We start from the raw sequence: 23912 nt of genomic DNA, 5'->3' as shown, positions 1-23912 counted from the left end.
TGCAAACACAGGTTTTATTCAATTTGAAACAATAAAAATTAAAAAGAAAACAATAAAAATTGTTTAAGATTAACAAAACAATGCTTTGATTACGTACTAAATTGACGAGTAAGAACCACAAATAATCGGAAACTTAGAAGAAGTCTTACATTAGTATCTTAAAAGTAAATTGAGAGAAGTATAAAATATTTTTAGAAATCTATAAAATTGAGAGAGAAAAGAAAATTTTGAATTGAAAATGGCTTTAGAGAGCCTCGAGCAAAAAGTTGTAAAGAACACTTGACTGATTTTACAAAAACAGATACTTTAATTGCAATAAAATTCATTCGTTTGGATGATGAATCGCCTAAAAAATATGTTTAAAACGTAAGTGGTGATTAATTGCTTTCAATAATTTATTTTTTTGGAACCAGGATTGTTTACATTTGCTTTAAATAAAATTAGCGATTGATTGCTTTCATTAATTTTATAGGTGATTACTCTAAAGTCAACAAATATATTTTCTTGATTATGCTTTAATCCAAGAGACATAGACTTCTTGTGTTAAAAATCAACGCTGAATAATCTACTTACAGGGTACAAGAATTTAGATAGGTATGAGTCGAATTCCGATACAAGTTGATAATGGGACACCATTGAAAAAGCTTGTAAAAATACTGAACATGACGCAGAAAGAAATAGCTGTTTCTGAGAATTCAGGAGAAAATAAAAAACTGAGGGTGTCAAGTCATTCAGCGACTGGATTCAGATAAGATGAGGAGTGACAGATTGAAAAATAGAATGGATCAGCCTTATGGATTAGAATAGCTAGTCATCCAACACCCTACCACCGAATTTCACCCAGTTTTATCGTCAAAATATATAGTAAGTTTTTTAAAATCTCAGCAAAAAATATTGAATCAATACTCAAATCATCAAAGCTCTTATCATTATTTTTTAAAAAGAAAAAAAAGAGACTGTTAATACAGAAGAATACTTTTTCTCGCAGAGGGTACATTTCAATAAGGCATAGAAAAAAAATTAAATTCGTGCACAACTTTGAAACACAGTTAAAAATAAAAAACTGGATGTCGAAAGTGCAAAAATTTCTGTTGAAGGCAAATGGTAGAACAACAGAGGGGAGGGGCCAAGGATGTTTACTCAGAAAGAGTGGGACTTGGAATAATTACATCAATCGATGGGCGCCTTTTTTCTTTATCTTTGAAAAATCTTTACTTATTTTCTTCAATGATGAACATTTTCTGAGTTGACAGATAGATCTGTTGAAAGGCATGATTTTCTAGAGTGAGATTATGATAAATTTAAGTCTAATGTATTGCACTCCTGGTAGCAACTGACAGAATCTTGTTCCAGCACAAAGAGACATGCCTATTACAGAGATGAAGTTAGTGTCTACATCAAAACTGATCCTATCTTATCGGAAACCGAATACATCTGCAGGATCATAAAAATACTGGAAACACTTCATTTCATAGCTGCACATTAGACCCAAAAATACAACTCAGTGTTGAAGAATACAGGACTGGACTGTCAAGCAAAATAAGATGGAGGTATTGCTAGGTCACTGATGATCAAAAGCTCCTCTTCTGTGAATTTTGTTTTATGGGTATCCCAGTCGTCATGATGAGTTCGTTTGAAATCTCCTAGAGTTTTACGAATTGTTGCCTGAGAAAAAATTGACACAAAAATATTAAGATTAAAACATTTTGAGTTTGCTTTATCATTTACTTGGCGCTTAAAGTGGCCTTTCGTATGATGAACTTTGACTCGAAGCAAAGTCGACAGTGAACACTACCAAACCACGTATCTCGTTAGCAGTGTTTAAAAATCTCCACTCACATATTATTTATTTGAACGGGAACAAATCATTATCATTTCTTGAGAATTTCACAGAGTTTTGTCCCCACGGAGGTGGAAAATTGCGGAAGTTTTCAAGAATTGAGGTTGCTTGGTTTTCCATTTAAAAAATAAAGTGAGACAGGAAGTCTACAACGTCAAAAACTGAGGTACATGGTCTGATCGTTTCACCATCAAAGTGTCTTATATAATACTTAAATGGCTCCTTCACGAGTAGCTGCCTTTGTTGACAGAAATAAGTCTAAGTAATGACTTCAATTTTTAAATTAGAGATTTAATAAATATCCCACCTATAATCCCACCTATAATAGTTACCCGACCTATGTTGTCAATTCTTTCGTTCACGATAACTATCGTTAGATTTACGTTAGCCTATTCAAATTTTGTAATTTTGTCCATTTTGGTCTTGTAAAGAACTGTATGAATTTTTGGTTAAATCGCATTTACCGTTTACTTATAAACGGTAATTAACGAAAGTGCCCTACTTACGCTGTTTTCCACTAATCTGTTTTTATGAAAGTTCCATTCCTTGGTTTCCTAGGTAACCTTTGTTTGCTATCAGCTGATGTTTTATTTCAATTTTTTTTTTTTTTAAAAATAAATCATTGCCAGGTTAGTTCTAATTTTTTTGCCAGCATTTATTCTACCTCCCCCCCCCCAGCTCATTTTTCTAGCTCCATCACCCTCTCCCCTCAACTCATTTTTCTATCGATTTTATCATTTTTTTTAATGGCATGTCTTGCTCCCTTACCACCATTTTTTAGGGGTTATAGATATTTTAGCGGCCTCTAGACCCGTGACTCCAGTCACGAGCATTTCGCTAGTCTGAAAGAAGGAGAGGGTACATGGTACAAGATCATATGAAACTGAAGAAGTAGAACAAGCAGCAGATAGGAGAAATAATGAAACACTAATACTTACAGGTATAGGTTGCGGGTCTGACAAATGATCACCCAATAATAATATGATTTCGGGTAAATGTTCTGGGATATCATAAGGACTAGCTCGGATGAAGGCACACAGTCCCAACACTCCAGCATGCTTCTTGGCAATTAAATTATGATCGATGTTGTTGCCTGCTTTGACGGACAAATTGCTTTTCTTCCGTAAACTTGTTTTGCAAACCTTCTTGAATCTTGCCTGAAAATTAAATTTAAAAATTAGAAATTTAAGTGTCTACAGAAAGAGGTGCACAAAACCTTGCATGAAAGTTTGCGACTCTCTCAATTGAATGTCTTCTTGCCCTGATTTCTTCCTGACTTTCCCAGTTCTCCTGCTCTCTAGACACCTTGTAATTAGAAAAATCTTTCCTACAAAGGCCTATTACGTATCAAGAGTTCAATGAATTAAAAGGATAGGATTCTGAAACAGACCTTGATAACACTCTTCATTCCTCCAATTTTTTCGCCTCATCTCTTCAACTTCTGGGGGGATTCAAATGTTTCTAATACAAGGAAACTAAAGAAATTAGGAATAACAAGACAACTTACCAATAAATCAGTTGGGTTTGAAATAAAACCACAATGCAGCAGACCACTCAATACCTCTCCGGCTTTTTCCCTCACCTCCACACGTTCATTTTCTAATAATTTCTCTACCATCTCTGACACCTGGAGGAAGTCAAATGCAAAACAAGAAATAATGAGAACGGATAAATGCTTCTCCAAAGAACGAGAAATATTGTGATATATTTATCAAATAAGTGCATATTTTCTCAGTTTGTTGGAGCTATAGTTAAAGGTCCACAAGCAGGGTATGTGAAAAATAAACAAAAAAGGATAAAAACAAATTTCTGGCTGCTTCTTACAATATAAACATTTCTTTTAGATTGTGTGATTCAGAGTTTCTTCCATCTGTGGGCAGAATTGCAACAGCTGAAGCTATTGCAAGTCATGCACTCATTCTCAACAGGGAAAAAATTATCCAAGAATCAGAAGGAACGAAAAATGAGGGTGACAAGATAATGACTCTTACCTGCTTAATCCACAATGGATTACTGATGATCAAGGCCATGTTGTGAAAGATAAATACTTGGGTGAAATCTAGAGATACCAGTTTTGCTGACCAGGAACCACTATTAAAGACCTAAATAGAGAATTTAAAGAATTAATATACCACGTTAGAGAAAAAAACTTTTCCACTTAAAAAATACTCTTTTTATTCTCTTTATCTTATTTTTCTGAGAAATTTTGCTAGATGACTAAATTTATTTTATAGTCAATGAGCCAGTGGCATAACATTTCATCAGCGTATCAGTCACTTGTCCCGGTGTAAAATTTCATGTGCAGATTTTGGTTACTTCAAATTGGACTCTTTCCATTATCTTGAATGAAAAAAAAAAAATTGAAAAAATTACCAACAGTTAAACTTACTCAGTACTTAAAGAAAAATAATAAAAGAAAAAAAGAAGAAAAAAAGACACTACTGGCTAATTGCAATTCGATAACATTTTACGATTGGCTCATTATGAAACAACGAAGGTGCCATTAATTTCCCTGTGCAGATAGATGCTTTTGTAGGTGAACCAGGGATACAAATGCAAAAAAATCGAAACTTATAATGACTGTTAGAAAATTTTCACATTACAACACATGTCTCCGTGAACTTAAAACAATATTCCTTCCAATGGAAGTATTCCAGGATCTATCCTGTCAGCAGCAATCTGTATCGGATTTCTCATTTTAAGCGGGTTAACTCCCACGGTAAATTTGAAAATAAATTTTTACAATTGTTGACCGAAAGTCAGCTAACAACCATTCTCTGTCTTAGTACTATCAGCTGTTCTATTCATGAAAATTGGTAATGGCTGCATTTCGTGGAGATAAAATGACTAATATTTTATTGTAAAAAATTGCGTTGTTACAAAATACTTGGTCATATTTTAGATTACCTTTTCGATGGCATTTATGGCAGAAGGAACACAATCAGCAGGAAGGCAGGTTTGAGACAGAAATGCTATCAGCGCTTTGCAGACTTTCTTCATCTCATCATCATTTTCATAGTTTTCCATGAGACAAAGAAGAGGGAATAATTCCATATAGATTGGTCGAATTCCATATGGCGCAAGACAAAGCGTGGATAAAGTCCCTTTGCAAACTGTATCAAACAAAATTAGAGGACAATGAGATCACAGTACCACAGGGACACACAAATCCCCAAGAAAGGGGGAGGGGAGTCCCATAGGGGTTTATTCAGTTTGTTTTGTTTAGCTTGTCTCACACAATTTAGGAGGGATTTGAGCCTCGAGATGGGGTCTGAGGATGTGTACTTAACCAGAATTTGAAATTACAGCGCAAAAAACAAGTTTTTGTTTCAATTAGAAAAATCTCTCAGTGAGTACGTGACCCCTGTCCAGCTGCTTGCATACTTGCGAAAGTTGACTGTATAAGGATTTCCTTTAACACTCTGCAAACATTTCTGACTTAAATTCAAAATATTTCTCGGGAAATTTTGTAGAGGATAGCAAATTTTTAACTCACGGGTTTTTTAGAAATGGCTCTGGGAGCCTCTTCTTTTTAGTTATTAAGATCAACACCTCCTGAATGCAAGTGAATAAAACAGTTGCTACTGCACACAAAAAATTTTCCTCTTGAACATGTGATGATTCTGTACATTTCTATACTGCTACAGGGTAGCAACATAGCTCTCGATGTAGAGCAAAACTAACTCTTATTTGAAGGATTTGATGAGGTTACTCACTAGTTTTAAACAATCTAAGTTTGGCATCTTTCTGTTTATCATCCAACACATGATTTTCTGCAGCTCTTGGTTCTTCCTTGATTTGAGAGCTACCTTCTCCTGGTTCATCTACATCCATCGCTTCACTGACCACAGCTGCAAATTCAAAGAAGCCATCAATATGACAGATTTGAACAGACACAAATATGTAAATCTAAAACTTGAGGTTGCATGGTTCACTAAAGGCTGTATTGAATTTTCCTTCCAAATTTAACAAATAGCACTTTGATTACTAACTGTGATGGCTGCATGCCAAAAAATGGTATCTTTTTGCCTCAGCTGATTTTCGGCTCAACACAGAAAATACTTTAATGAAGCAAACTTTCAGTTGAATAACTAATAGGTCAGTTGTGCTGGTCACAGAATAGTGTTTTGATGCTTAATTCTTGTAGATTGGCAAAAATAATTATAACTGTCCGAACCGCAACTTTCTACGATTGATATTAACCCAGTTATCGGCCTTTGAAAAGTCTGGTTTGTGACATCATCCACCGCGACAGTGACACCCTTGGTTTCTTCCCCTTTTGTTCGATCGGTGATGCAGAGGATGCAACGTGAAACTTCAACGACGTTAAATGTAAACATACTGAGGTGAGCTGCAACTGACCGCCCAATCTTTTCGCAGCGAGTGCATTATCTCCTGATAAGATCTTTAAAGTGTGAATCCATCTGTTTCTTGAGTTTTTTTACGATTAACATCGTTTAAGTTCCGCATTGTACCCTCTGCATCACTGATTGAGGAAAAGATGAAGAAAGCAAGGGTGTTGCTGCCGCAGTGGATGATGTAAAAAACCGAACTTTTCAAAGGGCGATATCTCAGTTAATATTGAACGTAGAAAGTTGCAGTGTGGACAGATCTTATTGTTTCAGCTAATCTACAAGAATCAAGCATCTAAACACGATTCTATGGCCAGCGTAACCGACCCATCCTCAAAATTACACTTCGGACAATGATTATCATCTGCTCAAATTCAGAATCTTCATATTGCATTCTAAGATTAGATTTTAATTCTAAATGAAATTACCATCAGATTGAAGAGCAACAGAAGAGAGAACTCCGATTTGGGGAATGAATTCAGCTAAAAATTGATCTATCTGAGGCGCATTCGAGTTACTTTCATCTTGTAACCGCAAATCTGTGCTAAAGATGTTGCTCAATACACTGAAAAAAAAAAGACAGCACATGAATAATTATTGAAAAATTATCAGTTCAGTCCGTCGGGACAGAGAACTTTTCCTCTAATGAACATCATGAATCATATGAAAGTTGAACACTGTGTGGCTGTTACAAGACTTCTAGTTCAGTCCTGAAAGCCCTCTCCCTCAAATTTCTTTTGGAACTGGTTTTCACGTTTCTCTAAGTGAAAATAAATCAAGTATATTGTAAGGAAAAACAGATGAAACTTCTTATTTTCTTTTTTTGTTTAAGCAGAAGAGAAAAAATTCCATGAAACTGTGACAAAATATACCACGGAATGAGGTTAGATATTTTTTTTTCACAGTAGAAAATTGATATGCATATTTTGTGGTCTCTTGCCTTAAGGAACATACCTCGTTAGTGTCTTTTAGTGTTTATATGAATATTATATTTTCTCATGGGGGAGTGCTTTTACTTCTTTCTTACTGGCTTTTAAACATCTATTTTCAAGGCAATTTCTAGATTTTGCGACAGTTTTATTTTGCATTTTTTTGAACAAATTTCCTTCTCTCAAAAAAGGTCACATTTATATTAAATTTTTAGGCTAAAGAAGATCCTTCCTCAAACTTATTCAAACATAATTTAAAAATAAAATACAGTAAGACCTCGATTTATCGAATTTCACAGGACTGGCAAATCAATCCATTAAATCTCGAAATCTGACGATTCAAATAGCTTGAAGCCCTTGAAGGGAACGGAAGATTGATCCGTTAAATTACAAATTCCTTTAAATCTTAATTCTGATGGATCGAGGTCTTACTGTATATGGTGATGAAGAGCATTTAATGACATACCTTCCTAATCTATCTCGCACATTTTGAAATTCGTGAGTGAGATATTTCTTCACAATTTCCAATAGCTGGTGATATGCATGACAGACCCGCCATGACTGCTGATTCAGCACACCTTGTAACGCCGTTAGACGGCTAAAATGGTTAAAAATAATATTCAAAATTAGTAAAAGCCATTGGTCAATCTAGTATCATCCATTCCAAAGAAATGATAAATCCAATCACATTGAAATCTCAGGAATTGTAATCAGAACAAACACAGACAACAAATATGAATTACCCGTAAGATGTTGCAGTATTACAGAAATAGGCGCAGTGCTAGATACAGGAAATTTGAGCTGGTTTAGTTTACCAATCTATGTTTCTGACATTAATATATGTACTGGAAATTGTGTAGACAACGCTGGTACTTGATTTAAGCAGCAAGATGAAATATTGAAGACAGAATGTAAATGTTTTCAACAAAACTAGCTCAGTATTGGTGAATTCCACCATTTCAGGGCCCTTAAGTGGCCATTTTTACTACTTTTTCTTCCATGATAAATCCAAGGTTAAGGTGTGAAACCTTGAATCTCTATTGCCATGGTTCAAAATCTTCTTCGCTCCAATTTTCTTTTTTCTAATAGAAACAAGCGTGAAGTGTGGTCGAACAGCAGACCAGGGAGGTTTTAGAGGCAACAAGATGGACTTCTACCATAGATCAGCTGGTATTTTTAGATGGGATTGAGTTAGGAATAGAGCGGTACAGAAAATAATGGATGCCAAACAGGCCATCTTGCATGACATTATGAAGAAACAACATGGTGATGTCTAGAGAATAGTGGGAGGCGGATTGCCTCGGAAGGTCCTATTTGATTTTTCCTCGGTGAAGGTGTACAGGCCACCTTTTAAGAGGGTGGAGGGGACAGTAGCAATAAGAGGTCATAAAGCACCGGATAGCACTATAGAGGAACATGAGCGAGTATGTATTGATGTATATAGAGAATGGAGAAGTTGCATGTGTGAGGAATTTGCAATTGGACTATTGATTCTTAGGTAAAAGTTTGCGAGAAACACAATTGTGCCACAGGTTTTCTCTAAAATCAACTCCCAAGTTCAAAAAAAGCTCTCAGGTTGAGGCCAAAATGGAGGGGATATCCCACGCTATCCTGAGAGTCCACGTCTACATCAAGACAAATTCTCCATGCAAAAATAGGGAGCAAATACATTGACAGGGCTGCCACTTTATTTGGGGACTCAAAAACTGAAAACACAGCAACCCTGCTAATGTATTTGCTCCCTATCTTTGCATGGAGAGTTTGTCTTGATGTAGAGGTGGACTCACAGGATAGCATGGGATATTCCCTCCATTTTGGCCTCAACTTGAGAGCTTTTTTTGAGCTTGGGAGTTGCTTTCAGAGAAAACCAGTGGCACCATCGTGTTTCTCGCGACCTTTTACATAAGAATCGATAGTCAAATCGCAAATTCCTCACATATGCAACATCTCCATTTACTTCGAGTTTAGAAACTTTTCTAAAAAAAAAAAAAAAAAAAAAAAATAAAATGAAGAGACTGATGACCTTCCAAAAGCTATTGGACATTACCTCAACAGGGCCTATATTCTTAAAATTCTTTGAAAAATGCTTTGTCTTCTTCTTTGACTGCAAATTGACTTCACTTACCCACAAATGATGAAAGATGCTTCTTCAGGTATAGGATCTTCTAGTAATAATTCTATCAACCAATGGAGTTTGTTTGGATCTCTGCTTTCCTAAAAATAGGAAAAAGTGACAAAAACATTGATGACAATGAATATTTTAGGGTCACAGTCTTGTACTTCTTGGGTATTTTCTAAAGCATATTTGAGTCAAATAATTTGATTACACATTAACGATTTATGGACAAAGCGCAATCCGAAAAATTTCAATGCATAGAACTGTTCTAGTTATTAATCGATAGTTTCACACTTTTTGGCAGACTGGCTCTTTACTTGCTTTTCTGACTGATTTATCCCCCTACCCCCACCCACAAACGCTTGTAATAGGTTATAAGTTGTCAAGTGAAAATTGAATAGAAATGAATAAAGTAAATACTTACAGACGAAGTAGCAAAACAAACTCCCCAGTCGTTGACTGTTTCCACTGTCATGTTTGATAGAGCAGTGCGCAGTGTTGGTTTGAGCCAGACCCATAAGTTAGCTACTTTTTCATAGGGCCAGTGTATTGAGCCTCGTATTAAACCTGAGAGATGATGACAGAACAAAAAGAAAAGAAACTAATAGACTGCGTGACTTTAAAAGCTTACTAGAAAAGAAAGAAGAAACATCTCATGGATAAACTAATTAAAAAATTTGTTTTAATTGAGCCATTCATGGATAAATAGGTCCTGTTGCGCAAAGGCACATTTTTTAAATTCTAGAAAAGTAACCTTTTATGGTAACTTTTTTACAGCTAGGTCAAAAAATTGGAATTAGCATTTCTGCCAAGAAAAATTCTTCGGTGTCCCAAACAATGAGTTGTCACTTGTTTTACTCATTTTCTTGTAAAAGGAGAGTGTGAGGTTAAAATTTAAACTGAACATTTTGAGATCTCTTGGCAAATTTAAATTTTCATAAGTTTTCTCTCAAAATCACATTTTAAAACTACGGACTTCAAACCATCATAACTTCAATTTCCTACAATATTTTTGAGCCTCATTTCACCAAATGTTTAAGTAAGACACTCCTCCAGAGAGTGGAATCAATCTTTATTTTGAAATTTTTAGCACTAAAGTAATTCATCCTTTGGACTTTTGTAAGGAAAGAAAATAACAGAAAAAATTGAAATATCGTTTGATGGAAAATGATCATCAGTGCTTTTAATTCCCTTTTTGGATATATAAAAATGAAAAAACAGAGTTCAAGGGCATCGTACTACTTTTGGAACCCTCATCAATCACACTTTTGATCAATGCTCATGTCTTTAATGACCCTATTTTGGTGTTCACTTTGATAAGGTAAGTAGGCTGCTAAAAAGAACAAAAAAGATTTAGATTTAGAAACAGTTGGAGACCCGCCACCCAAGTTACTTGCAACTCTCTTATGCTTGGTGTTCCAGGGAGAACAACAGGCCTGAATTTTAAAAAAAGTATATTGAAAAATGTATGTACCACAAATAATAATTTTCACTTTTATTGATTGCTCGCAAAACACTGAATTCAATATTTGTAGGCTGTGCATGGAGATTTTTCCCCCTTACCTTGCTCACAACAAGTAATAAAAGACTAAGAAAAGATCTCAAAGTGGATGCACCTGAAGGAAGTAATATTTACCTGTAATCATTTCTGCTCCACAACGCTGACTAGACTCTTGCTTGTCTGACACTAACCTTTCGATATGAGGTTTGAAATGCTCCAGGAAAGTGTCACCGTAGTTACGGAAAAGACCCTGTTTCAGGAAAAAACTTTAATTAATGGAAACTACACTTGATCTCACAATAATGCTACTGACAAAAATAAGTAAACAAAGATAGCAGTAGGGGGATGTTGAAACATGAAAAATAAATTAAATTATTAAAGGAGTGAACTTGTATTACACGATATCACTTTAGCAAGGGCTTTACATGGAGCTTGTCATTGTAATTTCATGATAAAATATTATGAAATTAACTTTCCTAGCAGTACCATCTTCCAGCATTGTAGGAGAGTCAATTTTTCACCTATACGGAGTACTCAGTTTCAAACGAAAACTGTCATTAAAGAATTGGCTAGACCTTCCTTTGCAGATTGTGTTAGAGTAATTTTAAGGAACAAAAGGCAAAAAAAGCTCATGTGATAGGTCACATAAATTCTCACAAAATGCAAAATGTTTAATTTTTTAAAAAACAAAATAAAATAGGTCGATATACAAGGGTTAGCCTATTTTCTAAGGTAGAACTCGAGTCAGATACACAATTCGTAATTACCTTGAACAAGGAGAATTTCAGGGCATCAAATTTATCTTTGCCTTTCCTTTCTTCTAATGACAAGAACTCTACCAGTTTTGCGACAAAGTTGGGATCATTGAAAAATTCAAAAATTTTTCTCTCGCAAGGATTCAGGTCTTCTGGTTTTCTGTCTAGAGGGGGTTGATCTTTGTAGGGAGCGCTCACTTTCACTTCTCTGCAACAAAAAACATTTTAGCTGAATTAAAAAGCTAAGGATACACACAGAACCATTAACTGGTAGGTTAAAATAAGGTTCAATATTCATTTATAAATTGTGAGGAATTATTGAAAGAAATTCAGCGCAGAGTCAAAGTGAAATGTAAAATCAGGGAAGCCACAGATTTAGAGAGTGAATTTACTGGACAGCTCCTCGATACAGTTTGGTGAAATTCCCTGATAATTTAAGATACGCTAGATTGTTAAAAAAAAACGTAATTAGAAATAGTATTCACCCAAAATTTGTTGTTCGGAACATCAAGCCCATTCTAGAAAGCAAATAAAGGTGACTTAACAATATTTCCCTGACACTTTAGTCATTTTCCTTGACATTTCCAGGTTTTCTGACAGAGGCAACCCTGTAAAATATGACACCTAAAGCGGCAAGCCTGGGTATTTGTACAACTTGAAATATACAAAATCTGAACTTACGTGGGCCATGAATAGTATCCAAAATAATGTTTATGCACATAACGTGATTGGTCCCACTCTTCGGCATTTTTCGGGATGTTTTCTGGGCAGTATGTCAGCCATTTATTGTCCTCACGGTTACCAGGCACTACTCTACTGGAGGGCTTTTCAACACCACTAATCTTGTAAGGATCCACAGTTATTTTTACTCGGGATCTTTTTTGTTGTTGTAAGACAAAAATGACACACCTTATTGCTATCTGTAACGAGAGGAAGTTCAAATTAAAAAACAGGAGTGAAAAAAGCAAATATTTGACACAAAGGAAGAATTCCACTTTTTTTTTATATTGAAAGACTTTTAATTGTTTTTGAATAAGAGATTAAGTGTAACAAATTAATTAGCAAGATCAATTCAGCACATTAAAATATAAAGATCTTTTACACTGAGGTAGAGAATTATCTCAAACTGAAGGGAATGAATGAAAATCCAAGTTTCTTTACTTTCTCAACATATTATTATGTGTAATTCTAAGTCAGAGGGTTTCGACTACAATTTTAGGAGTGATTAAAAAAGGACAAGCAGAAAAAGAGAATCTTACTTTTCTTAGATCTAGCTGATCATGTATCAAATTATTGAGAAACGTTGATACTACTTCGGCCGGATAGTTTTCATCAAGATGCACCAAGTCCCTTAAGAATGATAAAGCCATGCTGTGGAATCGCCAATGCCTAAGATGTGTACAGGGAAGAGAAATTGCATGAATATAAGAGGTAGAAATACAAATGCATTTACAAAACAAATAAAAGGCAAAAATCATGTGAGTAAACCTGTAAATTAAAAGAGAAGGAGAGGAAAAAACTGAATACCATCTCAAATACACCAAATTAACCATAAGGGTAACCTCGGTTTATGATACAAAGAGAATGATCAAACTACTCACATTTCATGACACAATTCCCCCCCCCCCCATTTTTTTAGGAATTTTTCCATAAAGTCATTGATACAAACTAGCTTGTGACCACAGATTACTTGTTATGCAATCAATATTTTTGAATACTTAAGAGAAATAGGCAAATGTTCAATGCGCTGTGTAAATTACTCTTGATAAAAACAGATCATTTCAAGAATCCTCCTCCCATGATATCATACAAAATCATTGTAAGGAATATGTCAGATGTTAGTCTTCTCTCATCCTGAAAGAAATCACACATGAACAGATCTTGAATGCACGGTTAAATTTCAATTGAAAAAAATCAGCAAAGTTAAGATCCGAGAGGAAAGTCAATTTGCCTTTGGAGAATGCACTCAGGAGGAAAAAAATTCGGCACAAATATAAAGATGGATAAAACTATTATTACACTAGGTGGTAAAGGGGCAAAATCACTTACAAAGATCTAGTGTTGATTAGTTCATTTAAGGAATGCAAAAGGGCGAAGTAATTTTTCTTGTTCCTTTCGTTTTGTTCTGACAATTTCTTTGATCCAATTTTAATTTCTTCTTCACTCGGCAGTTTGATGGAAGGTAGAGGCTTTGAAGCAGTTACAAGTTGAGCAGCTGGAGCGATACAGCTATCAGGAATCTATGAAAATGCAGTGATCACAACATTTACTTCCATATTCTTCGACTTATGGACAAAGTATAAAATTTTAACGAAACCATGCCATGCTAATCATGTTATATTTGTGAACATTTTGAATTCATTAATTTCAGCCCCTGAATTGGCACGCTGACTCCAAATTGTCATCAAAATCTATCCTCGCAAAAATCATCAGGTAAATGACTTTTTCTGATCTCTTTTTTGACCCCTTGTTGCCAACTTTCCACTAGAAATCTACTCTGCTTATACCCTACAGGAACTCAATCGAACACTTGTTGGAGCTATCGACCATGAACACATGAAAGAAAGATGTAAAATCAGCCAAAATAGCGGAATGATATTGTTAGGTGAATATTTTTTGACATGAAAAGCAAATTAACATAAGAGAAAAAACTACCATCAAATATTATCAAATGTCAATCTATAGAAAAATACCCATGACCCTATCTATTCTAAAGTCAGCTAAATACTGCCAACTTTGCAAATTGATTGATGCATATCAATTTGTCATGAGATGGTACTGATAAGTAGACTCACCCGTAGATGCAAATGGGTTGAAAGCAAAATGAAAGTAGAAAAAATTCATGATAAAAAAAGATAAGCAGGTGAATACATACCTCTTGGGTTATTCCTATCGTAGGGAAATTTTTACGGACAACATCAGTCAACCTCTCCAGGAGGTGAATCACAGATAATTTCTCAGATGGAATGGTTTGAACAATGGTAGGCCATACAGCTAATAAAACCTCCCAGTCATACTTCACGATTAGAGGTCGATCCGTTTTATCACCTAATAAAAGATGTAACGATCCCTATAGAGAAAAGAAGAGGTAATAAATGCTGTATCTTTGACATTAAGACAAGTAAAAGAAAACAAAAAGCTAACACAGCAGGGTGAAACTTAAATAAAAAACCTTGATTTAAGATGCATGGTCATATTGTTCATGCAAAATTTACGTCAGCTCGGAAATAAAAGGAAAAGAACAGAATAGAAAATATATTTTATTTTAAACCCTTGCAGGTTTAGAGATGAGTACATCTGCAATTTTGAGCTTATCTAATCTTAAATGTATACTAGAATTAAATTCTTACAGTAACAGCTGGGGTGAAAATCTCCTTTTTTTTGAGATCTCAAAATTCAAAATTTTTGAAATTTAGGGGGCTTCTCTGCGTAAATTCTGGAAAAAAATTTAAAAGATAGATGAAGAAAAATATTTGCAGTAACATAGAAGAACGGAGATAAATTTAAATGGAAATTGAATGAAAACAAACCTTGAACTGCTCGTGATACTGGTTAGGGTCAAGGGATAACAGTCGTTTTAACTCTGGAATGATTGTCAAGTATGAATATTGGTAATACTCTAAAGTTTGGAAAACTTTAGACTGCGACATAATTCGCACCTTCAGAAACGGAAACAAAAGAAAAAATCTTAGCATAATCATACCTTTTTTAATTTTTTTTTTTAAAACATACTCTTGAATAGTTGTTAGCAAACATGCATACACACACAAAAAGAAAAGTCACGAGAAATTACTCAATAAATCTGATACATAGTAAAATGACAGATTTCAGATTAATTAAAATTCACTGATGACATATTCACTTAAATTATGTTCAAAACTTTGATAGCATTAAGAAATGTTCATTTTCTTATAGAAAAACTTTCCAGTTTGTAGGGAATGACAAACTTCAAGTTCTCACCGCTACTGCAAATGTTAAAGGGGCTGTAATTAAATTACGTAATTCTGATGATATTCAGAAATTCGGCAACAGGTTATATCTTGGTATTATGTTCCTTACAGCCTCCTGAGCTTACTGAGCGTTTTTTGAATTTTCTATGTGCCTGAAGATGTGTTTTTCTTAAGAAAAATTATAAAATTGTAATTCACTTGTTTTATCTACCTACTCTGCCTCCCTACGTACAATAAAGGATGTGATATCATAAAAACATGAAATTTGTACTAATATTGTTCCTGCTGTGTACTTTATGAAACATACTGATAAATCAATTCAATACTTTCTTCTTACGACAAAATTAAAAAAATTTACCTGGCTATATCTGCTTGTGGCTAAGGTAACTAATTTTGATAGGATCCGTTGATGGGTCTCAGTGAACACCGGTGAGGAATATATTTGCCGATATCGATGCTGAAATGCAACGCGTTCGATCAACAAATACCTCAGATGGCCTTTTCCTTTGCTTAATCTATTGTCTAGTTGCTTCTTTATTGTGATATACATTCGGAAATGATTGTCAATGTCATTTTTTATTCGGTAAAGGCCGAACAATAGTACATCATAAATCTGTAAACATAAAAGAAAAAATGGATCATTACCTTTTTATTATGTGTTATGTTTTCTCTAAAACAAGAGTAGGAATTGTTTTAGATTAATTTTCGTTCAAGAAAGTCTGACTTCTAGGTATTATAAAACAAGATAAAATGAATGCATATAGATGGTGTGAGTCGGCAATTGCATAACTCGGTTTGCCACGTCGCAGACTTCCTGTCATACTTAATTTTTTAAACGGAAAACTACTCAACGGTAATTCTTTAAAACTGCCGTGATTTTTCTTCTCTGTGCGAAGAAAATTCTGCATAAACTTCAAGGAATGATGTCATTTGTTCTCCTTTGAAAAAATAACAAAGAGGCGGAGATTTTCAGACACCGCAAACGAGTTATGTGATTGCCGACTAATATCGTTGCTGTAGACAATTGTGTAACAATTACATTCAATGTCTACTTAAATTTCGGTACAATAAAGCACTGACCATTTGTCAATAGTTACTCTGATAATTATTCTTCCCATTTATCTTTCCCCAGTTCAGTTTATCTCAAATATAAATCAGTTGGCGAACCGACAACCTAAACCAATTTTTCAAGAAATTGTTGTTTGATTATCAGAAACATAGGTACTCTGATTGTACGAACTTCTTAATGCTTAATGAAGCCCCCCCCTCCCCCCCCACCACCACCACCAATAAATCAACTGAAAAATGAACCAAAAAATTAATGCAAGATTTGGTACTTACACCAATCAGTACGAACAAAGACTGCGTGTCATCCTCGCAAGAATCAAGGAGCTTGTCTTGTAATCGCAGAACTGTTGATGCAATCGTCTTAAGCGCGTTATCACCGTTTGGCATTGTTACCTCAAGTCCTGATAACCCCGTCTTCACATCCCATGGTGAGAGAGAAGAGCATGATTCTTTCCTGCAGGAAAAACAAAAAATAAAAGTAAAAGATAAAAAATTAAAAGTTTAAATAAGAGAAAAGGAATAAAATAGAGAGGTTTGCCTTTGCGGTAAGATTTATTATTGCAACCGTAAAACTTGTGCATCAATTCAGGCATGAGTGTTGCAGGAAAATTTTAAACCTAGCTAATAAAGCTGGCTTAATAAAAGCTAAAACTTGATCCTAGTTTCTCTTATGGGTTGTTTGTAAGTGCAAGAGAGATAGCCCTTGGTGAGAGAAAGATATCTGCAACTGCTGAGAGCGATCACTTGTAATTGGTCACATCAAGGTCATTGATGTTGACCCTACTTTTTTCTGGGATCAAGTTACAGAGCTTCAGAAGTTACTTTTCCCGTTATTTTTAGTGTCAATAGGAAGAAGAATGTTATAGCTAGAACTTATGACTTTTCGATTTTAACAGAAATTCCTTTAATTTTCATAAAAGCTCAAGGACTCACATGGATCTGTACGGACTCTAATGGCGTGAACCAAACAATCAAAACACAGCGGTGGCGCCCCCTGCCTGGAAAAATTTCCTACTATGTACCGCTGTAGATTCGCCTTAAACATTTTGAAAAAGATTAAAGTAACTTACAAGTTCAAAGGTTCTTCATCTTTCCAACAAGGAAGAAGAGGATTTCCTACGCTGATCGAGAATACTATCGTCAAACACCGCTTCAGTTCCTCTCTGCAAAATAAAGAAGGTAGAAATTGTTACTGACTTTACACTTCATCCAAAACAAATTTTCGAAAAATATCTGAAGAGGGCAAAGGAGTGGAGATGAACTATCTGTGAAATGATTGATCTTAAACTAACCTTGCTTTTTTTTCAAGTTTTAAAAAAAGATTTCCGGACTATATATCAAAAATATATATAATCAATATTTCAAACATACCCTAAATATTTGGACTAGAATTCAGCTGGGTGATGAAATATAGGCTACAAGAATGATAGATGTAGAAAAAAGAGGATCTTGGATCGCGAATTACAAGTATAGAATCAGGAAAAATTTTGAAAGTTACAGCCTTCATATTTCTGAAATTCTGAGTCTTAATTCAAATTTCGAGGCATCAATTTTCACTCATTAATTTTCAATTGCTGAGTTTAAAAATGTAGAGACTTTTTTTTGACAGAGTCCAAAAAAAACTTTAGTAAATATTTTCTTCATTTCTGAGATAAAAATTTAGATGATCAAAAACTTGGTTCTGTTCACATTTTTATGGCCATTTTTTTGTTCTTAGAATAAAGCTAAACCCATGATATTGTACCTCTGTTAGTTTACAATAAGAATTTACAAGAGCTAAATTTATAATAAGAAATTGGCAGACATTTTTGCGTATTTCAACATTTTCATTAGCCCAGTTTTTTTTTATCATTAGAGCTGTCATAAACTGAGAGGACTAAAGAGGCACTTACAGAATTACATGTTTTATTTTATAACTATATTCCAAAACAAAGCATGAAAAAAACTTCAAGACAAAAATAAAATAAAAGTACACGACTCATTCATTCACTTTTCAAATTATTTCCATCCTTTCCTTACTGCGTCTAAAGCTAAGATACCAATAACATACTTGTCCAAAGTAATTTTGCCATCAATGAATTGATTCAATCTTTCTAGCTCCGTTGGCAGATATCTATGTGTTATGAATTCGACAAAATTCTTCTCTTCTATACCAGGACGATTCCAATTTATTTTCAGTCTTTGATAGCTGGTTGATTTGCCCCAGTGCTGAAAAGATGATCAAAAATCATTAAGAATTACAGTATGATAGATTGCAAACTATTTGATAAATTTTGTATTGGAGGTATTTCGGAGTCTGCCTGTTGGATTTTTTCTTTTGGGTTGCAGAGTTACTCCTTTCCTATCCTGGTTTTAGAGAGCTAAAAGCTACAAAATCGGCATTTTTTTATTTCTAAAGCATGCAAATAAGCAAATGCTAAAGATTAAAAAAACTTCTGCTTGTATAAATCTTAAAGACATTTTAAAATCTACTCACTTTAAAAAGAAGTACAAAAAACCTGCCAGGACACTCTCAAGTAAGTTCCTGTTTATTGCTGTTAACCTTCAATTTTTACACAAAACAAGTATTTGATTGGGTGACAAATTTCCTCGGATTCTTAAGTTCTTGGACTGTTCTCCGACTGTTGGGAGTTTTTGCACAAAAATTCCTTTACTTCTTAATGGTTTTTTTTTTGGGGGGGGGGGGGGGGAGAAGCATGATTTCAGGAGAGGCCTCATGAAATCATAGATATTTTACAATTAAGGAACCAAGACCGAATCAGGCTTCAGCCTTGAAACTTTGAGAAGTTCCCATGAAGAATGGAGAGGAGAATACAATTTCAAACCAACTAAGACTCACTTTGATAGGGAGAAATTCTGACAGCGGTTTACTTCTAAAATCTTCGATGATGCAACGAAATTCCGTGGGCCCAATATTTATAGCCCCTTGCAAAACATTCACCAGAAGAGTACAGGAAAAACCATAACCATCACTACATTTCAATTTCAGAGTGCGATCTAAAACTTTTATCAACAAGTCTTTGTACTTGATGAGAGCACCACATTTGACGGACGATATCTAAAAAGTATAAAAATCCAATTAGTACTTAAAAGTTTGGCTGCTTGTGTCATAAATACATAACGGTTCTTTTTATAGAGTAAACTAAGGTATTCTGGAAATCCTTTCTCAATAACGAACAGTTAGGTAAGGGACGAATTTGCCGCCAGATAAGAGTTCACGAGTAATTTTTTGCAGAAACTTGTCTCACTGTTGTTTTGGGCTTTTATAAAAAAGCCAATTTGATTGAAAGGCGGTTCAGATGAGATTGCATGCCATCCTTAATGTCATAGGAGTTGATCACTTTATGATACACATCATGTCTAAAGGAAAGAAAAAAACTAATTTTTGGATATCATTTTGCGCAAAATTCATATGACTAAGGTAGCGGCACCTTCACATGCCACAGAAGCGCATGAGGTGTTGGAGCAATTTATGCAACGAAACCCATTTGAGCAAAAAAACGCTAAATATGCAGGGGCCCAAAATTCACTCATGAAATTCAGAACGAACACATCTATTAGTGATTGCATGGTAATGGAAGAAATAGTGCTGCCAGATTGTTTTTTAATGTTTCTAAATATGTGGCACAAATTAACTGAAATAGAGAACAATAATCAATGAACATCTTTAACATGTGTGACCTTCCATAGATTCATGGAAAAAATATGAGGAATTATCATTCGTTTCAGCCATCACTTCAATAGAAAATTTTTACTGTTGAAATGAGACTTTGAAATGACAAATTATACCTTTTAAGGTAATGATAATTCAAGCACTTAAATAGTCTATCTATTAACATGAGGCAACAATAGAAATGAGAAAAAGAAACCGTTTCCTTACTTGTGGAAGCAGCAACAAATAGTACATCAATTCATCATCCAGAGTTTCCTCCTTCAAAGTTTCATCTGACTCGGTTAATCGTATGATACTATTACAGACATGCGGTAGTAAACTTTCTAAAGTTTCATGTGGTCTAATCTGTATAAGAAAATAAAACATTTGTGATTACTTTCTGTTGATTCAAAAACATGACAGTGACAAGAAAATGTTGAATAGAGAAAAAATGATAACAGAGCTGTCTCACATAATTTAATGGACTCTAAATACTTTTCTGAATAGGAGGAGTGATAATATCTTGACATTTAATGTAGCTTGCATGCTTGACAGATAATGAAAAGCAAATATGTCCTGTTTTTCCGCTTGCTGCGATTTGATGAAGATTCTCACAATATCTCTTATACTCTATTCTCCATTTCTTTCTTCATTTAAATTATTTTACCCTCATCAAATAATTTTGAATTAATTGATACTGATTGGTAATAAAAGCCAAAGAGTACATAAAGTCGTAATGTAAGTGGGAGAGCTGGTGCCGCTTTTAAGCATTTTCCAGGTCCCAAAGTCCGAGACTCCTAGGGGATGTCGGGTCACTTTTTCCATACACGATCAATGGTTTTCGATACACGGGTACCCGGACATCCGATGTAAACAAAGAATAAGAATAAGAATTATGACATATTCCACACCAACAAGATGAGAATTCAATACAAATTTGTTGAGTGTTAGTCAAAGGGGTTTGAAAAAAGGCAATTAAATTTTGCTATTGAAAAAAAAGAAAATAAAGTAAACAAAGTGCGAGGATAACTTACGTATGCAAACAGATGGCAGAGTGTTGCTAAATATTTACCCGCAACTTTCACCTCTAGAATAGAACTGGTAACGAAAGATTTTAATTTAGAGAGAGCAGCCTGAAAAATGAAAGAAAATGCGTCATGGAATATTTTGAGGAGATGAGTCGAAACTCAAAAAATATGGATCCAGCTTTTGTTTTCCATGAAAATCATTCAAAGACCAATAATAAGTGTAGGGTTGTGTTAGCCCTGAAGAAATGTAACTTAAACTTTCTCAACGATTTAGACCCTCATTCTTCCATAAATTGTATTCCACGTACACTATATATGTACAAATATCTACTCTATCTGATCTTTCATTTTATTTGCTTACCATCTCCATGGCAAAATGATGTAAAAATCAAATTAGATGAAAAATAAGAATTTCAATTTTTGACTGATCTTTTTACTACCCCAAAGAATCAGTTGCAGGCAGTTTTGCTTACTTTTGAGCTGAATAGAGCGTGAAGTAGTAATATGATACAGTTTTAAACTTAAAACTTTAAGATTTTGAGTTAAATTGCCTCAAAACTAAATTTTTAAAATCCCTTGAGGCATTTTAACTTTGATTTGATTGGAAATATGTCAGCAATTATGGTAAAATGTTTGTAAAACACTCATATAAGCAGGCGTACAATTTTGATTTTGAGTTTATGGGTATTGAAGTGCTTATCCTATTGATGATTACATTTATGGAATAAAGTTGGAAAGTGGTCCTAAAGGACAGAGCCACAAAATAACGTTTCAATGAGATTAGCTTATAAATTAAGGTAAGAAAACACTTTATAATGTAAATCATAAATTGTTAATAACTTACAGCAAATATTTCATCAGAAGTTTGGTGCAAAATTGAGCCAAAAGTTGATGCAAGACCTTGCTCTACACCTGCTTCCATCCTTGATCGTCTATCAGCAGATTTACGATCAAGACGGGTGGCCTCAAGGGCGAAGCTTTCAATCAACGTGAAGCATCTGTCCATAAACTGTAGCACAAAATCTTCAAATTGAGCTGTTGAACTGCATACTATTTCTTCTTCCTTTAGAATCATAAAAAATGACCACAGACATTACCAACACTTAAAAAAAGAAAATAGAACAAAATAAATATACCAAGAAGTAAATACCACTAACATGAAACCTTCTAAGAGATATCTACTAGATTTACAAGGGAAGAAAGAGGTAAATTTTAAGTGCTTCAAGAAGTTCAGTGACTTAGATTGCAAACGTTTATTCCACAGAAAGTCCATCTGCAATGGAAACCTTACTTAGTTAGACTTCCACCTAAATGCATTTGATTGGCCTTTCAAGATGATTTAACAAATGCAAAAAATTATGCGGCAAGAAGTCGAAGATGAAACTCATAAATATTTCAAAATAAAAAACAATAAAACTCACTTGCAAGGTAAATTTCATACGGAAAATCGGAACACATTATGCTGATAGTGAGCCTTTGCTAACATTGTGGGCAGTTTTACTGTTTCTCATTTTTACTTTTTCAGTCTAATTATATAGGTACAGTTCTTGATTCTGATACAGTGAGAAACATTTGCCTCTGCAATTTTTGGATTGACCTTCCACCTCTAGAAATGATCACCAGATGGTGGGAAATTTTTTCTTCTTCTTTGCTTCGTTGTTTTGATAATGAAATCTTTACTGTAACGTAATTCTGTTGTAATCTGTTACTTTACTTGTATTCTTTAACATAGAGAAGTGTTAGTTCTTCTTTCTAATCTGTGCAAAAGATTTCTATAAAAATTTTACCAGAGCCTTGACCACTATTATCTAACAGGACGCTACTTTAGGGGCTAAATTCACAATCGAAGGGTATTACAGATGAAAGAGTAAAATGAAATATGATTTTGAGAAAGGATGTTTAACGATAAGAAATTGCATTGAAGCGGTGGCAATTCTTAGAAAATAGAAACATTAAGTTTTTTCCGTTTAAACGTCAGTAAAACGATACAGGCATGCTGCTTTGCCCAAGATTCATGATTCAAAATGGATTTAAATGGCTGAAGGACAGAGTTGTCAACTAACAAGAATCGTCACTGTGTGGAAGCTAATGACACAGATGAACCTTGAATTCAAATATTGAGCCCTCAAAGAACGGAAGTATAATCTGAGAAGAGTTTTGCTCGAAATTAACTGATACATCCAATATTTTTACTTGACACCTTTATCTTTGATACCTTTCATCTATTGTAGAGACCATACTTACTGGCGTCAAATCATGATATTGAGAGGCTGCAGAGCAGTCAACAAAAGGCACCATTATAGAGAAAGTTGAAATGAGCTGAAATGTGAAGAAACTCTTCTTAACATCATTCGGATCGATTCCGGGGAGTGTTGCGAACAAAATTGGGACCACATGCGTTGGACCCTGCGGATAGGCACCTTCTCCTCCAGTTACAAGCTGCCTTGCCACAGCTGCTACTCCATTCATTGCGGCAGTGAATTTGTGGGGCTCAGTCAAAGAATCAATTGTTGCATAAAATCTGAAATAAAAATGAGAAACTCAGAACTTGACTGGTGCACAAAGCTCTGAAAACTAAAAGATCTCACATTGGTTGTCAAACATATATTTTTACATAAATATGACAGAAAATGAGCGACATATATATTTGAGATCTACGACTCGAGATTGATGCTCTTCATGTGGTCCTGAGTCTAGGTTCCACAATGTGGGAGAGCCAAG

General features: G+C 34.6%; 1 protein-coding gene across 2 annotated transcripts in view; it reads right to left on the bottom strand.

The window, feature by feature from the left end:
- The window catches only part of LOC109033289 (proteasome activator complex subunit 4), a 38567-nt gene continuing 14655 nt past the window's right edge, over positions 1-23912 (bottom strand). For both annotated transcript variants that reach the window (XM_019045849.2, XM_019045851.2), the window contains 26 exons: positions 23436-23712; positions 22036-22254; positions 21198-21296; positions 20392-20529; positions 19351-19569; positions 18562-18719; positions 17582-17674; positions 16785-16965; positions 15802-16056; positions 15024-15152; positions 14369-14563; positions 13543-13733; positions 12753-12882; positions 12175-12413; positions 11506-11701; positions 10874-10988; positions 9662-9804; positions 9247-9335; positions 7588-7719; positions 6621-6757; positions 5557-5691; positions 4748-4953; positions 3832-3942; positions 3348-3467; positions 2779-2997; positions 1-1665 (listed from right to left, as the gene is read on the bottom strand). In XM_019045849.2, the coding sequence (XP_018901394.2) occupies positions 1531-1665; positions 2779-2997; positions 3348-3467; positions 3832-3942; positions 4748-4953; positions 5557-5691; positions 6621-6757; positions 7588-7719; positions 9247-9335; positions 9662-9804; positions 10874-10988; positions 11506-11701; positions 12175-12413; positions 12753-12882; positions 13543-13733; positions 14369-14563; positions 15024-15152; positions 15802-16056; positions 16785-16965; positions 17582-17674; positions 18562-18719; positions 19351-19569; positions 20392-20529; positions 21198-21296; positions 22036-22254; positions 23436-23712 (4261 nt within the window). In that variant the 3' untranslated portion in view covers positions 1-1530. The remainder of the gene's footprint in view (positions 1666-2778; positions 2998-3347; positions 3468-3831; positions 3943-4747; positions 4954-5556; positions 5692-6620; positions 6758-7587; positions 7720-9246; positions 9336-9661; positions 9805-10873; positions 10989-11505; positions 11702-12174; positions 12414-12752; positions 12883-13542; positions 13734-14368; positions 14564-15023; positions 15153-15801; positions 16057-16784; positions 16966-17581; positions 17675-18561; positions 18720-19350; positions 19570-20391; positions 20530-21197; positions 21297-22035; positions 22255-23435; positions 23713-23912) is intronic.

The sequence above is a fragment of the Bemisia tabaci genome, chromosome 3 (assembly GCF_918797505.1).
Source record: "Bemisia tabaci chromosome 3, PGI_BMITA_v3".
Classification (NCBI taxonomy): Eukaryota; Metazoa; Arthropoda; class Insecta; order Hemiptera; family Aleyrodidae; genus Bemisia; species Bemisia tabaci.
This window is presented reverse-complemented; position numbering and strand designations above follow the sequence as displayed.